The 21200-nt window shown below is 40.8% G+C and overlaps 1 protein-coding gene across 8 annotated transcripts; it reads left to right on the top strand.

The window, feature by feature from the left end:
* Positions 1-61: 61 nt before the first annotated feature.
* UBE2D1 (ubiquitin conjugating enzyme E2 D1) lies at positions 62-20602 on the top strand (the record flags this gene model as incomplete). 8 transcript variants are annotated; one of them, XM_080401797.1, is made up of 9 exons in its annotated part: positions 887-955; positions 7043-7171; positions 10884-10947; positions 11042-11073; positions 13261-13378; positions 13835-13912; positions 14174-14279; positions 16583-16676; positions 19721-20602. In XM_080401797.1, exons 5-9 carry the CDS (start codon positions 13328-13330, stop codon positions 19764-19766), a joined length of 375 nt encoding a protein of 124 aa, XP_080257923.1. In that variant the 5' UTR covers positions 887-955; positions 7043-7171; positions 10884-10947; positions 11042-11073; positions 13261-13327. The 8 variants fall into 8 exon arrangements, 7 of the variants coding, with proteins under 7 accessions (XP_080257920.1, XP_080257919.1, XP_080257918.1 ...); XM_080401798.1 differs by lacking the exon at positions 13261-13378 and having other exon boundaries at positions 889-955; XM_080401796.1 differs by lacking the exon at positions 7043-7171 and having other exon boundaries at positions 896-955.
* Between the last annotated feature and the right edge of the window lie 598 nt (positions 20603-21200).

The raw sequence follows: 21200 nt of genomic DNA, 5'->3' as shown, positions 1-21200 counted from the left end.
GCGGGGAAGGGGACAGAGGGAGGTGCGGAGCGGAGCGGAGCCGAGCCGCCCGCTGGCCTGGCGCCCGGCACGGGACGCTCAGTGAGGGCAAGGCGGTGCCTGAGGCCAGCGGGGCCCTGTGCCCGTGTCAAGTGGGTGCAGGGCGTCACGATGTATCCTGAGGAGACGCCGGCCTGGCGCGGCCTTACGACTGGCAGCCCAGTGTCCCCCGTCACTGGGGCGCTGCAAGCCCATTAGAGCGTACTGGTCCCGTCAAGCTGTGGAGGTGAACTAAAGAGCGATATCCTCGGTGACAGCTGTCGTAAACCTCACAAACTTGGGATACTGACGTAAGCAAGAGGATTGCTACTTTTTACTTAAAAAAAAAAAAAAATACTACCAGAGTCCTATCCCTGATTAAGGACTTGTTAGTCACGGCCTTCTCAGCCAGCACACCTCTCCCGCTCCATTCGTACAGCACTGCAAACGTGACATGTGGCTCTTGCCGAGGGGCGGGTGCTGTGAGAAGCCCCACGCAGCTGACCTCCCCTTCGCCCGTCGGGGTGTCCGCGGGGGATGTGACCTTCAAGCACCTTTTGCTTTTTGAACCCAAACAGCCTAATAGCGCTTCCGTTTCCCAGTCACCCACAGGATCCGCAGGGGGAAGAGAACGAAGACAAACAAAGCCCATTCGCAAACCCCAGTACATTTTCAAGCGCCGATACGAGGAGAGCACCGCAAGCGCCACACGCGCCCGCTACCCGCACTGCACATCCCGGCGCGCCCCGCGAGCGGCCCTGGGCTGCGCAGGCGCCACATGGGGCCCGGCGCGTGCGCGCCCCGCCCCGCGCTCCCTTCACTCCCGCCCCCGCGGCGCGCGCCGATGACGTTCCCCGCCCGCCCCGCCCCCCAGCCGCGCTCCCCGCCGCTGCCGCCGCCGCCCCGCGCTCCCATGGCGCTGAAGCGGATACAGAAAGTGAGCGGGGCCGTGGGGGGTGCGGGGAGAGGCTGCCCAGCTGCCGCCCGCGGGGGTGGCGCCCAGCCGGGCCGCGGCTCGGCGGGGGGCTTCGCGGGAGCCTTTGCCCCGCGTTGTCTGCTTGGGCCCCGTTCTTCAACCCGCCGCCGCCCGGGCCGTGCCCCCGCTGCCGGAGCCTGGCCGGCGGGGCCGCCTCAGGGGGCGGAGGGGGCGGACCGGTGCGGGGCGCGGCTGTCCCGGTCGGAGTGGGCTTGAGGGGGAGAAGGGGTGGCTCCTGTCGGTCTGCTCACGGTGTGGGGCCTCTTCGCCTGCTTGAAGGCCCCCCACCCCGAGTCAGTATTTTAACCTGTCTTTAACGAAGCATCGGATGTGTTTCTCGAGGGGGGCCCTGTGGCCGTGGGGTGCTGGGGAAGGGCTTCCCGAGGGGGGCCCTGTGGCCGTGGGGTGCTGGGAAGGGCGACCTTGTGCTGGTGGGTTATCTTTAGCAGAGATGCAAGTGCTGTGCCTGTTGCCAAAACACCGCGTCCCTGCTGGGCTCGGCGCCGCCAGCTCTGGGCAGCAGGCTTTGTCCGCGCTAAGAGGTGCTGTCAGCACGGTACTTGATATGACCTTTGACTCTATCCCAGTTATAGGGTTTTTTTCATAAGATTTATAAATGACCAGGTTTTAATGCTGGAGTAAATGTCTAGATTCCTTTTGTTTCGCAAGACCTGGCTGGTACAGCACAGACAAAAAAAAGTATCATGCATGGTAAGCATAGAAGTTGAGTTGATGTTGATACATTCTATGTGTTATAGTCGCTGTTGATCCACCATGTTTAGTTGGCCTTTGTGCTATCCTGGTTCTCTGCGTTGTAATTTCTTGTTCTGGATTCCCTTTTGCTGTTGGAAAACGTTGGTGTTACAGAAATGCAATTCTACAATGGCCAGTTAACCCTGTAGCGAGCAGATTTAGGGTACCCTGCACTAAATGTAAAGGTCTTTGGAGGAATTTCTATGGGAAGTTGGAAGTCATGTCTCGTGCTACAAATCTTATTATCCCTTTACAGGTAGTGCAATTAAGGGAGATTTTTGTTGCTTCATATCATGTATTTTTTTGTGAAGGTTGCATTTGAACATTATATCAAATATTAATAAAGAACTACAGTGGTGTCCTTTAGCAATAATTCTGTCATGCCTCTGTGTATTATGGGAATGCTTTGCCTTTTGTTGCCTTTTTGATTTCCCACCTTTTCTTGAGCATCTTCTTACCCTTGTGTTTATAAGAAAGGGATTGTTCTGAATATATTACTCTCTTTGCTCTCCTTGTTCGCTTCCCTTCTGCTAAGATGAACAAAGAAAAATTGGAAGGGCTGGTAGTTTTCTGGTGTTTTTGAGATGGAGTGGTACTTCGTGGCCTTCCAAATGAGGTCCTGCTAGAACAGGATTGTTCTCCATATTTTTCTCTTACCACGTTCCCAGGTAACTTTTATTTCAACTTTAGAGACTTCCATACATATTGGTAACCTACAATTTTCTTTAGTGTGGCATTTTAAAACTTTTGTGTTTGATGGATCTGAAATGATGGGTAGATTATTTACAAAAGCATATCTTTCATCCTGTTAGCCTTATTAGATTCTGGTTTTCCTCTTTGAAAATGTAGAAACACTTACCTGGATGTTGACTTCAAGGTAGTGTAAGATTTCCTGATTATGCAGTAACTTTTATCCAAAACATGAAGAGATATTTGGGAACGACCTATGAGAAGAGGTCAGATTAGATTCAGAACTAGTTACCTCTTGCTTCTAGTTTGCTGCAGAAATTATTGTTGCTCATTTTCTTTTCTCGATTAATGACCAACATCACTTACCTGCTGCCTTTCTAGGGGAAGAAAAAATAAAACTAGAGGAATTTGGCCAGCAGCCTGCCTCCAGAGTAGTAGAAGAGGAAAGTGGCAAGAAAATAGGATTGTTTCAAATGGAAAGTTTAAAATGCAAGGGAGAAGATCGATAAGACAGACTATCTTGAAGTCACTGTAGTAGACAGAGCTTTCCTGAAAATCATAAACCTGGACGTTTAATGCTAGATTAAATGTATTTGTGTGACAGGGTGTTTATCCGATCTGACTTCCTCATGTTTCAGACTGGCTGTAAAGATTGATAGCTATGTTGTATCTCAAGGGTAGGAAGGGATAAGATCTGGAGTAGAGGAAATGCTGTAAGGACTTCATAGTTTCACAGAGTGCCTAGAGGAACTCTTTGGAGAACAAAGCATTGTCAGAAAACACAATGGTATTACTTGAGAGCTTGTCAGTCTAGACATACTGTCTGAAGTTAAGCTTGGGTGGTTTTAGGGTGGTTCAGAATTGTACTTAAACACAGCTAAGGGATTTTGGTGGCAAGCTTGAGTGTTTGTTCACAATCATTTTGGTAATTTGTGTGTTCAGGATGATAGCTCCTACAGAGGAAGGAAAGCTGTAATATGTAGAAATGTTAGTAAGCATATTTTGTCTCATACCAGTTGGGACTCCCAATTTCTAAATAGTATTGTCATTGAGATCTGTGTTGTTGCATCCTATCTTTTGTTGATCAGTCTTGAGGGTCTCCTCAAAGGAGAACAGCCTATGGGCTTCAACACGATACACTAGTAACGGAAAGATGTATTGCATTTCAGAGCTTTCTTAAAAAATGGGCAACAGAATAACCAATGAACAAGCTGATCACTGCACATGAGAGTATGTTCAGCATAGTGCTGGACTGGAAGAAAAGTGGTCAGGACGTGAAGCCATGCTGTGCAAGCATAGCCATCAGTGCTGCTTCCGTGACTAATTAATCTCTGAGTTCCTCAGAGAATCTCAGAAGGATGGGGGTTTCTTACTCATCTTAAGATGAGGAGTCTGTGTTAGTTTACCTTGTCAGTGCTTTGCTTTGCCATTGTATGAAAGAGAGGCACTGTGTTTCTATGCTGTCAAAAACTTTAGGCTGCGCTCTGTGTGTGATGTAGAATAGATGTTCCCTGGGGCGGGCATTGCTTCTCTGTAGTCTGTGACGCACCAGTGAAAGAATAATGCATGTTCTTGTGGGCATCGAAAATTCCAGGTGTTGCAAATTGTGAAAGCTAATAGTGTAGGTTTTGGTTGGGAAGGGATATTGTGCAAAGAAGCTTTTATAGTTGCCACCTCTGGAAATTGAGACACCATGGCTTTTGTGCAAGGTAGAAAATAATTCAGGCTGTCAGGTTATGCAAGTTAGTGCATAGGTCAGTTCTGCCCATCCATCATCCTATGCAGAACGATGTTTCTAAGATTCCCGTTCTGAATTCTTTGTTTATATATCTAATTGTGAGATTGCAGTCTATTGCAGTTGGGGAGATTGTTTTCATCATAAATCCTGTACTTCTGGGTGCTCCCCCAGTGTTAATGGGGGCTTGATGTTGTGCCTGCTAATGGCTCGGGCTGTTCTGAAATACGTACAAAACCAGTATTTACTTTTGTTATAGACATTAAAAAAATTGGACTTAGAAGAGATTCTGAAACCAGTTACAAGAGAGACATTTGAAGAGGGTTTAAAAATAGCTGTTGTTTTTTATCTTGTTGGTACATAGTGCTCGATTGTTTTTCCCCTACAACTCAGAAAGAATAGAAGCATTCAAACGTTTAGGTATGTGAATGAACTATATGTCTGTTTGTTTCACTATGTGTTTCCTATATTCATAGGGACTTGAATATTTATGTTGAAAATAACTTGTTACTGTAAATAAACTCAAGTAGATGAAGTTTTACCAATACTTGTAGTTTAGGTTTTGACTTTAAACTGTGGAGTCATGTACTATCTTCAGATGGTAGTAAACATATTGAGGAAATTTTTGGATCTGTAATGTAAAAAGTTTTAACTTGCTTACAAAGCATCAGCTGTGATATCACAGCAATATTTTTTTTTGCATTAAAACATTGTATAAATATATATACTTAATAACTAAGACTTACCTTTATATCAAGAAAATTTATGATTAATATTTGCTTTACACTTCCCAAATTTATGAAGAACAGAGAATCCTTTAACTAGTCATAAGGATAATCACTGGGGTTTTTTTGACAGATGGTTCCAAACAGGGTTAATATAATAGCAGCAGTGTATGCATGGAGTTGGTAGGAAATGAGTTTGTGGTCTACAGTGCATTTTGTGCAAGAAATGAAGAACATAGCTGGCAAGTATAAAAACCTCTTTTTTAAGTAACGGTGTGGAACTCTGGTTGTGGTTTTGTGTCGCTTAGAGAATTAAAATAACTTTTAGTGATGCTGCCTGCAGTTTATTTTGGTCTTCTGATAGTCTGCGGTCTTTTTTTCTGACTTTTCTTTTTAAACTGGAAAAAAGGAGACATTTTTATGCCTGCCTTTTTTTGTTGTTGTTTAAGTTTTTTGTGGGTTTTTTTTGTTGTTGTTACTACTTATGCTCATAGTCACTGAGTGTCCATGAGTACTGTGCTGAGACTACTTTTCTCCCTGTTACCAAAGTGTCCTTCACAGTCTTGTTACAGCAGCTTTTTAGGAGAGAAGCCCCACTGCTAATGAAACATGTTAGTGTTAAACTGGCCTTCACCAGTGTCACCAACTTTATACTTTTATGAAATACATCGGGTATTCTACTTTGACAATGAGTACTAATCTGCACATTCAAAAATATTTTCAGCATTTATAGCCAGCCATAGTGTGTGGTTCAGATCAGTTAAACTTGATCCTTAAATTTTTACCTCATGCTGCCCACAGAGCTGTTGTACAATGTGTGTGGCACAGTGAAAGGTGGTAATTTGGAGGCTTGGCTGTGTCCATCTCCAGTAATTGTTGTTTAGCATTTGTGGCGTTACGCTAATATTGCTTTGTTAGCTGCACCTGGTCATGTGTCTGGCTTGCTTTTGTGCTCTGCTGCTGTTCTGTAGTTAAAAATGGGAGAAATAATTTGCATTGCAACTAGTTAGAAGCATAGAATTAACAGTATTCTACTCTACTCTGTAATATTTTCTGTATTTGAGAGGATTAGATTTATTTCTACCACTGTCCTCAGTTTAGCTGTTTGTACAAGTTTGTCCTGGCTGTACTAGGATAGTGTGGCATGTGTTGGAGCTCTTGGTAGATGATGTGCCATTCACCAGTGTTTGAAATAACTGACGCTTTGGTTTGCATCTCTTGCATACAAAACTTGTGTATTCTCATAAAAGATGTTTCGGTGGTGTACACTGTAATTAAGAGTGTTGACTTCCTCTTTTGAAACTGAAACGGCACTGCTTTGAGTTACGGATCCTGTTTGTTAGCATACACACATCAAAGTCTTGTACCAGCATTTTCCTTACCAGTGACTAAAATTATTGGTAAAGACAAAGTCTTGAAGTAACCAGACCTGCATCGTGCAGCTGCATGGTGATAATCCATAAAACATGGACAAATCTGCTGGAACCGATTAACTTAAAATTACAGGGAAAGTTTTAGCGTTGACTGTGTAATGCCTTACATGCTGTTCTCCTGCACTTCCTGATGAGGCTTCAGCCCATTGTGCTGTGTAACTCTTCAGCCTTGTCCCTTGACAAAGCAAGTTTTTAGGCTTCTTAAGAAGAGCATCTTTTCTGCTTTGTGTAGAGAATTCTTGTATTCAACTTCTTGTTCTTTTGTGACTATATAAAGTCATGAAGCAGTTTTTCTACATTTACTTACTCTACAGTCCTCACAACTGTTCTGCAGTGTTCAGTACTGGACACTGGCAAGTCAGTCTGACTTGGGGACATGGTGACTATTCCCTGGCACCGTTTCAGAAGGTGTGGGAAGGCTTAAAGCTTAAATCTTACAGCTCTCCAGATCATTTTGCTTCGACTGTGAAGCTTAAACAGCATAGTTAACAATATAAAGCTGAATAGGACTTCGGTTTTATCACAGCTTGATCTGAGCTTCTGTATATAAATGCTCAAGCTTTTAACACTGTCAGTGTCAATTTACAAAGTTTGATCATGTTACCATTTGTATTTTTAAACCACATTACCTTTGGTACATTTCTTATGATTAGAAAATATGGCTTGAATTTGCTCTATTGATTTTGAAATTTGGTCTGGCTTTGTTTCCTAGCTGCAGAAGCTCTCTGAATGTACCCATGAACATCACTCTCATATAGTGAGTTGGTTGAAGAGAGACCTTTCTTCATTATTATTGGGCAAATACTAATAAAAGGAGCTGATAGTTCTGGGTCTCATCAAGGTATGATTAAAGACATGTTTTTTTTTATCATGGATACATTTCAGTGCCTTTAGCCTGAACAAATTGAAAGTATATACTTGAGGAGTCTTTCCTAGTTCCTGCCAATTCTGAAGTACATTTGTACATATGAAAGAAAACCAGTTTGTGTGGTTTTGGCATATGTAAAGACCTTGAGGAAGGCATTTAGCAAACGAATGCACTGTTACACACTTGTGACTTCAAAGTTAAGTTCTTGCCTAGCACTTTGCATATGTATAAGGGAATGTTTGCATATATTTCAGAGACTTTCTGAAGAGTTTAAGCTATATATTTTTCCCATCACTGCCTTTAATTTTGTAGTCAGCAATGACCATTATAAAATGCGTGATTCTTAGGCTTTGAGTTTTCTGTTTTAGCTAACAGTCTCATGTAGGTGGCTTTCTCTTTAGTGTGAGTACAAGACCTAATCTTCCCTTGTTTGGTTAGTTTTTGAGTTGCAAATTACAGAATCAAAGAATGGTTTGGGTTGGAAGGGACCTTAAAGATGACCTAGTTCCAACCCCCCTGTCATGGGCAGGGACACCTCCCACTAGACCAGGCTGCTCAAAGCCCCATCCAGCCTGGCCTTGAACGCTTCCAGGGATGGGGCATCCACAGCTTCTCTGGGCAACATGTGCCAGTGCCTCATCACCCTCGCAGTAAAGGATTTCTTCCTAATATCTAATCTAATCTCCCCTCTTTCAGTTTAAAGTCATTCCCTCTTCTCTTATCACTACATGCCCCTGTAAAAAGTCCCTCTCCAGCTTTCTTGTAGGCCCACTGGAAGGCTGCTATAATATTTCCTCAGAGTCTTCGCCTCTCCGGGCTGAACAACCCCAACTCCCTCAGCCTGTCTTCATAGCAGAGGTGCTCCAGCCCCCTGATCCTTTTAGTGGCCCTCCTCTGGACTCATTCCGACAGGTCCATGTCCTTCTTTACGTTAGGGCCCACAGCTGAATGCAGTACTGCAGATGGGGTCTCTCATGAGAGCAGATAGAGGGGGGGAATTGCCTCCTGACCGTTCTGATGCAGCCCAGGGTACGTTTGGCTTTCTGGGCCGCAGGGGCACATTGCCAGGTCATGTTGAGCTTGTCAGCCAGCACCCCCAAGTCCTTCTCCTCAGGGCTGCTCTCAATCCAGCCTGTATTGATGCTGGGGGTTGCTCCGACCCACATGCAGGACCTTGCACTTGGCCTTACTGAACCTCATGAGGTTCACACGGGCCCACCTCTCAAGCCAGTCAAGGTACCTCTGGATGGCATCCCTTCCCTCGAATACATGAACCGCACCACACAGCTCAGTGTCATCAGCAAACTTACTGAGGGTGCGCTTGATCCCACTGTCCATGTTGCTGACAAAGATGTTAAACAGTGCTGGTCACAATGCCAGCTCTTTAGGAATGCCACTTGTAACTGGTCTCCACGTGGACATTGAGCTGTTGACCTCAACTGTTTTGAGCATGACCATCCAGCCAATTCCTATCCACAGAGTGGTCTGCCCATCAAAACCATGTCTCTCCAGTTCAGAGACAGTGATGTCATGCGGGACAGTGTCAGATGCTTTGCACAATTCCAGACAGATGATGTCTTTGCTCATCCCTTATTCACCAATGCTGGAGCCCCATCATAGAAGGCCACCAAATGTCAGGCATGATTTGCCCTTAGTGAAGCCATGTTGGCTGTCACCAATCACCTCCTTATATTCCTTGTGCCTTAGCATGGTTTCCAGGAGGATCTGCTCCATGGTCTTGTTGGGTGCAGAGGCGAGACTGACTGGCCTGTAGTTTCCTGAGTCTTCCATATTTTCCCTTTTTAAAAACTGGGGGTTATGTTTCCCCTTTTCCAGTCAGTTGGAACTTCACCAGACTGCCACGACTTCTCAAATATGGTGGATAGTGGCTTAGCCACTTTATCTGCCAGTTCCCTCAGGACCTGTGGATGCAGCCCATCAGGTCTCATGGACTTGTGCATGTTTAGGTTCCTTAGATGTTCTTGAACCTGATTTTCTCCTACAGTGGGAGGTTCTTCATTCTCCTAGTCCCTGCCTTTGCCTTCTGTGACTTGGGCAGTATCGCTGGAGCACTTGTTGGTGAAGACTGAGGCAAAAAAGTCATTGCAGACCTGAGCCTTCTCCACGTCCTGAGTCACTAGGTCTGCTGTTCTCTTCTGGAGAGGGGCCGTGTTTTCCCTAGTCTTCCTTTTATCCCTGATGTACCTGTAGAAGCTTTTCTTGTTGCACTTGAACAGAGTAGACAGCGGCTGTAACAGCGCTGCTGCTGCTAATGCTTGTTGCAACTCCTGGAAACTTGAGACTTGTTGACTCCCTTGGTGCGCTGGCAATGACTTGGCTTTGCATAGAATACTGGTTCTCTGTTTCAATCCCTTAGTGAAATTTGAATCCTCTGATTAAAAAGGGAACTGAACTTCTGAAGGGTTTTGCTATTGGTTTTATTCGTCAGAGTCTAGCCCTGAGTGGTGTTTCTGGACCAGCATACTATTTCACCAGCAGAATAAAGTTTAGGGCAGATAAGTAACACTAGTTGGCAACCTGAGCTATTTTAGTATATGAAAGAACTGCCTCTTGTTTTAAATTGCAAGGATTGTGAGGAGTGACTTCAGAGCCAGTAGTAACGTTACTAGTCTGTTAACTGGCTGAAGGTACATTGCACTCCTTTTCTTTGAATTCAGGGCCAAGAGTGGACCTTTAAGAAGTGTGCCTGAATTTAGGTGCCAAGTCCATGGTAAATTGGGTCCGTCAGAGCAGTGTGTGAGTTACTGGATGTCATAAATTAATAAATTCATGGATAAAATAAAGCAGAGTTCTAACACTTCAGTTTGTATGCAAGATCTGATCATGCTATGTACACGAATTCTACATTTGAATTAAACTTAGTTCCAATTTAAACCTTGATTTTGTAAGTAGTTGACTTGACTAATGATTTTTGAGTAGAAATGTTTCCACTGTTAGTCCTTAAGCTAAACTGAAGGAGGTATTTGCAGACCTGCTTCTGGCTATTGTTGGCTTAAATGTATGTTTTCAGTAATTACTTGAGTGACTTGAGAGGTCGTTTAGCATACATCTTTTAGCTTATTTCAGTGGAAGCATTTACACATAATCGTTAAACTTATCGCAGTATATTGAATTAAACAAGGAAAATGAACCAGTGTTAATACCTGGCTTGTTTTACATTTGATGATCAATCACACGAAAAGCTGAGCTGGTTTTGTGTAATTAAATAATAATCTTAAATTACTTCAGACTATGTAGATTTCTGTAAGAGGAATAAATCAGTTGACTGGCAAGAAGCTTTTGTAAAATCAATAGCAGAAGAAATGATCAAATTGGCACAAATTTCTAAATTAAGCAGTGAGTTTACAGACAAATCCAGAAACCCTTAATTTACTACTTTTATTTTTTTTTTATCTGCTTTAGTATATCCAGTTTATTATGAACTTGACTATAACTCGTAAATACTTTTGGATATTAATTTATAGCAGAATGCTGTCTGTTGCTGCAGACCTATTTGACAAAAAAACCCTTTAGGTATCAATGGGCATCTCAAGTGTTGATTTCTTTTAAAAAAACACAGGTCTATTTAATAAAATCTGTTTGTGTTCTCACTTTTGAAGTGATGCTGCTGAGCGCTGTGCACTTCCGTGTAGATGCCTTGACAATATTTGTGTGTTTCTTACAGGAACTGAGTGATCTGCAGCGAGACCCACCGGCCCACTGTTCTGCCGGACCTGTTGGAGATGACTGTAAGCTCTTCATAGTGCTTTGTCACTGCTGACCTTTCTTCAGTTTCAAAAACATTTGGATAATCTCTAATTGTTGTATCATTCTGACTTTCAGTGTTTCATTGGCAAGCAACAATTATGGGACCTGTAAGTATATGTAATTCATGCCCCTTAGAATGTAGACCTTGTTTCCCTTTTTGCTGCAGAAGGGTTCATTTGGGTTTCTGTAAACATGGCAGTCAAATTCAGCTGTGCTGTGTATAGATGAAAGATTTTGGGTAGTATTATTGTTCTTAGGAGTCTGGTACGAGTTTCTTTATGTAACTCTTCAAACTTCATGAAGTTAGGGGTGCGTAATCAGTAAATTGCAATGTATGAATTGGTGAGGTGGGCTGCAAAGTGAAAAGCTTGCTTTTCAAATATGATGATTTCAATTCTGGAAGATTCACCTGCCTGAGAAGAGAAAGAGTGGGTATGATCCAGTGTTAAAGTTGGTAACTGTAAACAAGAGTGGAATTGCACAGGGTGATTATTTGTTGGCTGTGATAAGGCTTTGGCAAAAACAGACGACTTTTGCAAAATGTAGACCAGCAATTGTGGGTACTTTCAGTTTCTGTTTGAGAAAGGCCTGCTTTCCTTGTTGGGTTGGGTGACGCTCTGAAGACCCCATTGATGACATTTGTCAAGGAAGTGACATAAGAAAGGACAACAAAGCTTAAGAACGGGAAGGTTTAAAGGAAAACTGAAAAGAGTTTTAACAAAAAGAATAGAGAACAACATGACTTAAGGAAAGGGGTGTTTATTCATATTATGTTAGGGAGTTTGTATTCCTAGTGTTTTCCTTTTGGACTTAGTAATTTGGAAAGAAGTGTCTCTGGTTCAGATTGTGATCTGAATCACTGTGTGAGTTGAAATTTTGAAATAATACTTGATGGATTAAAGTGCAGCATCATATGGCAGAGAAAAATGGAATTGTGTCTGCTTTGAGACTATTTCTGGATTTTCAGCACAGCTGCTCTGAAGCAGTGAAAGATCAGTTGCTAATGCCAGTAGTATGCTGGTGTCTGTTGTCCAACTTGTCAATGGCCCAGCAGCAACTGAAGTGATTGTGGCAAGTTTTTCTGTAGAATACTAATGCTTTTGCCATTTTTCTTTTAACAACTATGTTCTTTCATATGCAAAGTCATTCTGACCCTTGCTGTCCTACACTGCTTAAAGGTGAATGGCAAAACAGCAAAGAAGAGTTAACAAAACCTTATGTGCTGATTGCCACTGATAAGGTCTCCATCCTGAATGACTCTGTTGATCTAAGGGAAATACTATCGTGTAAATCCTGACTTAAATTCCATTTTTTTTCTTCCAGCTTGCAATTCACCTTTCATGTTCTGTAGTGGAAAATATTCTTTTCTTTGCTTCAGGTTCCTCAGATTTCTCTAGTTAAGGATAAGAATGAGTGTCTCTTGCCGATCTTTGTCAGCAGTAGCTGCTGAGATACAAGAAAAGAACACCGCCAAGATTAATCCTTTATCTTGATGACATAAAGAAATAGGGATGCACGTCCTGTATGTTGCCTGATGGCTGAGGGAAGCATAGGACTAAAACTTCCCTTCAAAATTCACTTCCTAGGTGTGAAAGTAGGGTAACTTTTTCTCCTGTCTGTGGGCATCATCAATTTGTTTTATGTACTTTACTCATAAAACACGGTGTGACTTCACTTTGCCTTTTCTCTGACTCTGAACTTGTCTCATCTTCAGCTTATTTTAACTTTGACAAATCCATTTAGTATGCATGCAGGCAGTCCTTTCAAACCTTATTGGAAGTACAGCGGCAACCTATTCTGATGTTACCTAATGCTGACTTCTTAGCAATACTATATATAACCTGCCTTGCATTGCAACACGGTCTGCGTTTTGAGTCTGTAAGATGACATGTCTTGGTGGACCATTTGTGACTTTACCTCCTGTATGCATCTCAGACTGTTGTGGGTTTTTTTGCTCATTTCCAAGGTAAACATTTTATTTTAAGAAGTCTGCCTTTGCTTCCCTAAGAAAACCCGAAAACTTGGTCTTCTGCAGCTTTGCAAGATTGAGGTCCTATGTTGCTGTTTTAAACTTGCCAAGTAATGAGAAAGGTTTTCTTCTCCTTCCTTTAATTAGAAACGGCAGCACTGCTCTCTATCATTTATCATTGAGACTTTCCCCCTCACTTTTCTAATTAATAAAAATGAAAGATTTCCTCAACAGATGACTGCCACATAGTTATTTCTATCTATTACTGTGTGCAACCTGGACGTAAACCTGTGCACATGTTCTCTAACAAAATGCATGTTCACAGATTTGTACAGGTCACAAAGATGTTGTGTGTTTTAAAACTCCCTGATGTCATCATGATCAACTGAATTATGTTGGAAAATCCTACTCTTTGCATCTGCAAAGAGAAACCACTTCTTAAGGTAAGTATATTTGTAGCTTAAGGATGGAGGAGGATCAGAGCAGCGGTGGTGTTGCACGGAGACAGGATTTGGAAGACCTGCTCTGGCTTTTGTATTCCCCTTGGCATGGTGGAGCTGATGGACCAGCAGTTTTGCAGCTCCACCAGTCACACATAGCTCCCTCCCTTTTTCTCCCCAGGAAGGGCAGCACTCAGTAGCCTTGTTGCGCTACTGCAGTAGTAGCCACGGTTGGCTCTACTGTAGCCCTGCAGGCCAGTGGGGGGGTTCAGTTCCCACTGTGCCTTCCCAGTACACAGCCCATAGTGGGCCGTGGCGCATAGCATGGGCTGTGTACTGGGGAAAAAGTGGATTTTATAAGATATGTACAGCTTTGGGAGGTTATCTGTGTTCAGAAGGGAAGCTCCAAAATAACTGAAATATATTAATATGTTTTGTTTGTTTTGTTTTTTTCCCCAGCCTGATAGTGCATATCAAGGAGGAGTGTTTTTTCTCACAGTACACTTTCCAACAGACTATCCTTTCAAACCGCCAAAGGTAAGTCTTTTCTCAAAATTTACAGGTTTTTTTTGGTCAAAGCTTTGTTTCTGTCTCTTTGTTCTTTGAGGCTTAATTTTTGAAGATAAAACCAGAAAGGCCAGCAATAGGATCCATGTTCATAGTGGATGAACAGATAAGACTACAATAAATTTGTTGGCAGATCTTGTATGTCTGGAACTGAAGGGACAATGTTAAGGATTCTAAATGTAATAAACATAACTTGTTGTTACTTGGTTTTATTTATTTTTTTTATTCCAGATTGCTTTTACCACAAAAATCTACCACCCAAACATAAACAGTAATGGCAGTATTTGTCTTGATATCCTGAGATCTCAATGGTCACCAGCTCTGACTGTATCAAAAGGTAAACTCACAGATTTGCTAATGTATTTATGAAATTGCTTACACTGCCATGGCACATTTTTGTGTATTACTGTAGTAAGGGTGGCAGTGCAACCTCATTTCTCCTGCATGTTACAGAAGTGGCAAATTCTATCGGTATTCTTGTTATGATCCAAGATTTTGCACAATTTATTTGGAGTGTCACATTACATAAAATACTATGTGAATGGCAAAGAAAGGTTTTAAAACAAGTTGGGTAAGATAACAAACATCCAATTAGTCTGAAATGCAACTTCTGTATTATAGCTGACTGTGCATGCAGAACTGAGGAGAAAATGGTCAGCAGACCTTCAAAATCAAATTAATGTGGATGTAAATGGAAAACCCTGATACTGATGTGATGGGCTTCTCTGCTTATTGGTGGCTCTTTGGCTTGCCTGAGCATCTTTGTGTGGGCTAAGGTCTTCATTATACTTTATTTTAAAATGAGATAAATTGTTCTGGTTTACATTCCTCTTAAAGATTAATATTGTAAAATGTAGCTGCTTTCCAAGTCATCAGTTAAAGATTTATTAAAATATTCTAGTCCTGTAGTTAAACTTTCTCAAGGTAACACTAGATTTTTTGGAACATTGAGGTTACAGTTAGCAGTTCTTTTGTTGTAGGCATTTTGTGCCACTTCAAAAGCTGCTGGAAATGTGGGTGCTATCGTTGTTTTTTCTCACCCATCTTCAAAATGCTCAGGCACACTTAGTCATATTACAGAAAGTTCTCATGTGACTCAAGGTTAAACAGTGTCACATCTTGCTTATGTGCTTGAGAGCCCTCTAAACCATGTGTCTATGTGTCTTTTTTTAGAACAGTGTCATTGCATTTGCTGTACAAGCAAGGAAAAACATGTTAGTTTTTGTGCAATGGAAATTGCAATATGTAAGTGCAATTGTTATACCTCCCCTGTGGAAAAGCAACTTGTGCTCGTGTACAATGACCCTGTACAGTAATCTCATAAGCTAAATAAAACTTAATTTTAATACTGTTTTCTGAAATAGTTGCAGAAGGCATGAATTACTTTTGTGTGTAGTTGGTGTCAGCTTTCCACAGAAACTGGCTGGTTTATTGCTGAGCAAAAATTGCCTTGTTTCTAGTTATTTAGAAGGTATTTAGCAAACAGAAGTTGGCATTTACATCATGTTTACCAGTTGGCATTTACAACTGAGAACTCTTGAAGTTTTTAGATCTTCAGTACTTTTCTGTGTCTTTACTTGTTGAGTGTTCCTTCAGTTACAAAGTGGAGCAGTCTGCTGGTCTTAGGTTCTGATTTGACATGCTTTAAGGTGCTTGCGTGTTATACATTGTATAAACTGGAAATTAGCTCACTGGCTCATGCAGGTTTCTCCTTTATAGTTCTTGCTTTACTCAATCAAAGGATTACAATATAATGGTAGTACCTGTTGTTGGTGTGGCCAAGTATTCTAACCTGATTTTTTTTTTTTTAATATTACTGGTGTGTTTGGTACTTAATAAAATGAAACATGTTAGTATGATGTGGTTGAACTTATACAGCTGAAAATAGGTGTTAGTCTGGGCTTTTTGGTAACAAGACAAAGGAAGGAAAAAAAATCCTATATCAGGTTCTTACGGCAGCATCAAATTCCGTTTCACAGCACACTTAGAATTATTTAACTGTGTACTCTTGTATTCATATTAGTTCTGAGTATAAAAATAGACATTTCCTGAAAAGTATGGACTGAAATGTTAGAAAAATCAAACATCCTTGGTGCAATACCAGGAAATGAATATGGAATTATAAATAAATACATGCATGTAATGCTGATGAAGTGTTTTTCCAAAATGGAAGTCACACTTAAATGAAATGTTCATATGAAGGGGAGAATAACTGTCAGCAGCACAGAAGTGGAGAAGGATATGCGCAAATAGAGTAGCACATGGCAGTGTAATGTTAATTATGTTAAATAGCTGTAGATGGAAAGGGCTTAGTTTGATCAGATATTTTTACATAGCTTTGCAGTCGGTAGTTTGTTTAATGTTCATAGGTTAAAATGTGGGGGAAAGATCATTACGAAAGGTACAGTTCCATGGGTCGCAAGTTCTCTAGGCTATTATCAGGTGCTGTTTACTTAGGACCTAGAAAAATGATGCTGTATAAATATTTCTAAACAGAACTGCCATGTGAAAGCTTGATTCAAATATGCATTCTTTTTCCGATCTCCCTTTCACCACCCTTCTTCGGTGTACTGGAATATATTAAAGGATTATAGAAATAAAGCAAAATAACTTGTTTAATCTAGTGTCTCTTTTATTTAGTTTTATTGTCCATATGCTCCTTACTTTGTGATCCTAATCCAGATGATCCTTTAGTACCAGATATTGCACAGATCTACAAGTCAGACAAGGAAAAGTGAGTATAACATATACATAATTGTATGTGTGGTACTTGCAGATGGCTATCTGCTATGCACCTTCTATCTTAAATGTTAAAGGTACTGTTTTCATAGATCTCTACAGTATTAGAATTTTTAACTCTCGAAAATGTCGGTCAGTGGAATGGCAAGCAGAAAACTGTAGGCATACACAGCTATTGGGTACTTAATTTATTGTACTTAGTTGCATGAAACCTTTACGCTTTTGTGTCTCATTTTTATATTCATTGCATGAAAATTCATCTCACAAATGTGAGTTATTTGTTACTATTGTGATCCTCTGGTTGTACAACCTGTGCCTCTAGTAAGATGTTAGGAATGAACAACAAGCAATTTTTTGACAAAATTTTATAAATATAGGATAGACAATACTCAGCTCTTTTTAGTGTTAAAAGCCATTGTTACATTGCAATTTGCAGCATCTTGCAGAGAAAAAGAAGGGGTTTTTTTACTTTCTGGAACAGCTGTAGAACTTGCAGGTGGTTTGATCTTGGGAAGGTTTACATGGTTAGCATGTAACTGAAGTATTACATGCTTCTGGACCAAATCTGATTTTGATTTGAGAACTTTTAACTCTAAAAGTACTATACTGACTGGAACATCTGTCTGGGGGTCTCTACTTATAGTGCGGAACTGCCCTGGATTTCCCAAAGTTCAGTTTTAAGGCTTGCTGACTTCTTTTTGTGCATCACTCTTAAGGAAGGTTTTGAAACGCTGTCTTAAAACTACATACATGGCTGAACTCTCACAGCATCAGATAACAGGATTTAGGGGTCACTAGCAAGCCTGGTGCTTTGGCGTCGTGGTGTTTCTTTCCAGATCACCACCTCTCCAGAGCGATTCCTTCCGGCACTCAGACTTTGAATACTGGCATCTGTGGATGTCTAAGCGAAGTAATGAATTGATTTCTTAGAGAGTTTTGTGGGTGGCAGGAAGCTCAGGCCCTTTATTCCACAGATTAGACTGTGTGATTTCCCAAAGGTTCCACGGGGAGAATACTACCTGTATGAGAGATTTTCCCATCTTACCAGCTTTCTGCTGATATATTGACTGCCTGCTTTTCCTGGGCTTGCAAACTAAAAACTTCATGCATGGGAAAGGTTGCGGAATCAGTGATCCAGGAAGGAAACACCATTTTGCTTACTGCTGTGAGATTTCATTGGACTCTGCTGCTATCGGTGGTGTTTTGGGCACAGCCCAGGATGCAGTCTACAGACGATCAGTGTGGCCTGAGCTGTCTTCTCTAACAGGGTTTCAGCACCTGTGGATTTTCTGTGAGATTAAGAAAGACTGAAAACCAAGATCAGTTTAAGGATAGTAACAAGGAATAGGAGCCTCTAAGGCTTTTTCAAATACATCCAGTCCCAATTTGCCAAGAATGGAATAACCTTCCCCAAATGAATTCACATTTTCTGGCAGCCTTGACCATAAATTAAAGAGCCATAGCCATGCGGTATATTCATAGACAATCTAACCACCACTGCTTATTTGGCTTCAAGTTGTGGAAAAAGTTACAGATTTAGTTTGGGGCAGGCTTTTTACCCTTGGAACTTAAGCTGCTTTTTGGTAACCTTGCTGTTCACTGTTTTAACAGTTAGACTTGGTGGTTCAGATTCTGTGGAATGTTTGTGATATCCAGAATAATTTTTGACTTTATGGTTAACTGACTGAGAAATTGTTTGGTACTGATTTTTTTAATACTGAGCCATTGAAGACTTCTTGCAACGTGTACTAATGGCCTGTGGTTCACCACGTATCGCAGGTCCGTGAAGATTTGAGTATTGCTTGTACCTTGAGGACTGGATAGAGGAGTGATGTAGAAGTTACATGGAAGTCTGTGGTCTAGTATTTCTCTCCCTAGAGTAAGAATTATTAAAGTGGGCCTTTTTCTGACAGCTTGATGTCTGATACAATCAAATCACATAATCCACTTCTGAAGTACTTGAACTCTTTAGCTTGTACTGCAAAGCAGATAGTGGTCAAGTTGAGGATGTTGTTATCTCAGCTTCTCCTCACAAAGTGGCTTTTGTCCACCCACTTAACAGTGATTTCAGCTATTGGGTATCCTGTTTGTGAAGGAAGTGAACAAGGGATATTTCTCTGTCTCCAAAACTCAGCATTTAATCATTGCTAGAGAAAGTTAGAGAATGTATAGTCTTACTATAGCTTTATCTTCTTATACCTATTAATTTTTTTTAATCTCATCTTGGATTTAGGAAATGAAAGATATGGCTGGTTACCCCTGAGCATTTATCTATGGGTATTTTAGTATAAGTAAAATCCAAAGACTTGCGTGGTAGCATATTCTTAAGAAAAAAACCCCCGATTACTACATGAGTTGCTATACTGGTCTTAAGAAACAGATTCAAAAACTTGTCAGCATTTTCTCTGGAGGACCCAGAGGGAAAGTGAGTCTCATCTGAAGGGTGGGATAGAACAAATGTAAGACCCAGAGTGAAATTGACCGCTGGGAGTGCTGATGGCTTCACACCAGAAGGAGAAGCCCCCAAGACCTTAATCAGAAACGCTTTTCAAAAATTTTTCAAGTTCTGAAATGCAGAAGGCATTGTAGAATGGAGAATAAAAAAACCCGCCACTGTGCGTTCTATCCCCACCCTTTCCAAAACTGGTTAATTTTACTGAATTTTATGCAACTAAAATGTGTGAACTTTGTCAGACTGTTAAGAGCCTACACATTAGGGAATAATTGACAACAAATTCCTGTTAAGGTACAAATAAGGGAACAGGTTGTGAAATGCAAATTAAGTATGCACAATTATATGCATTTTAATACAAACTTGTGAGATTGGTTTTGAGTTTGTCTAAATAGCTTTAATAGGTAACCTTAGAAACTGAACATACAGTGGGTGTATGTTTCGTGGGTTTTAGACTATTTTAACATTATTTGAATCAATGTTAAGAGGTGAAAAGCACAATAACATCTGTATTAAGTAAATATGTGGCTATTGTCAATGTATCACTAACAGCTCTTCACCGTACTGCCTTCTTTCTGCACGTACAGATACAACAGACATGCAAGAGAATGGACTCAGAAATATGCAATGTAAACTTGTGAAGACTTTTTCATATACCACAGAGTACTGTAAATTCTAGGGTTTTTGTTCAAAATCCGAAGAGAACGGAGCACAGTTTACTCTTTCAATGTGTCATGATGCCCCTTTTCTCACCCATGTAAGTGTGTTTCTGGAGCAAGGGAGAACAAACTTCCAAAAATAACCTTATGACTGTGATAAGAATATTTATCCTCTTTGTATGCTTTGCAGAAGACATTTATTATGGTTTTTAAGAGTTGGACATCTGCATCTTCAGACTACAAGACCCATAATGCAGTTTTAAAGCAACCAAATTATTTTTGCTGGAAAAAGTAGCGTTTTTTATGTGATGAATACTGTATGTGTGTCTTTAAAGTACCTTGTCAGTTTCATAAGTGTGTTCAAGTTTAATTTTGTTAGTTCACTTATGTAATTTGTATTTTTTATTTACTGTATAGACTAAATATTTTATTTACCATGTAAGTCACTTCATTTTAGACGTACTTGTTTGTGCACAGTATTGACAAGATACAACTCATAGTAATAGGAGTATCCCACCCGTTAGGATATTCTAAAGACTGACTGCAGACTTCTTAAAACCTGAAATTATCTTTGCACTGTACTTCTTTGTACGCTGATTATGGAGAAACACTTGGTTTGGATTCTGTTGTTGCATACTTGACTTAATTTTATTGCAATGTGAACTAATTGCACTGCTATGTAGAAAGATACATAACCGTTCTGTTGCTTTTCACAACTGATTTTGACATGTGGGCAACATAACACTATCACAGACCTTTTACAAATCTTAATGTAGCCTTTTCCATATAAATAAAACAGGTTTTCTACTACTTGTCTTGGCTATTTTTTAAAAATCATGCATATCCTTAATGTGCTTGTTTTAACATTAGAGGATCGAAGTATTATGTGTGCATGTGTTTTGTAGACAAAAGGGAAAATAAAGCCATGCATCGCATACTACTTAGAACTGTGTTGCAATTAATTTTTATGCTAGCTTTAGCCTGATTTTTTGAGCATGCTCTGCCCACTGTTTTATATAGAATTTAAACTAGCTTAATAATGTTACAACCATATTCATTTATGGAGGAAATAGCACAAGTGTTTGAACATCAAACACTGCAGTTGAGGTGGTATCTTTGCAATATCAGAATGTCACAGTAAACTTACCACGCATGCACCTAATTTTTCCATTAACTGGCACTTCATTTGCTTCAGACTATGCATGTGGAATAGCAGTAGTGCTGGAAAGGGGCAATCTTAATTTAAAAAGTTGGTTAAAAGCAGAGCAACATTGATTTCCTACTGTACCTTCTTCTTGGGTATCCAAAAATGAAAATGTGTGACTAATGTTTTTTTCTGTGCCTTGCACATGAAAGAAAAATGACTTGCAGTTGGGAAACGTGTTGTCATAAAATAAGACAACCAAAA

Source organism: Falco punctatus (assembly GCF_963210335.1).
Source record: "Falco punctatus genome assembly, chromosome: 9".
NCBI classification, from domain to species: domain Eukaryota; kingdom Metazoa; phylum Chordata; class Aves; order Falconiformes; family Falconidae; genus Falco; species Falco punctatus.
The sequence above is the reverse complement of the archived record's forward strand: the minus strand, read 5'-3'. Positions and strand labels throughout refer to the sequence as shown.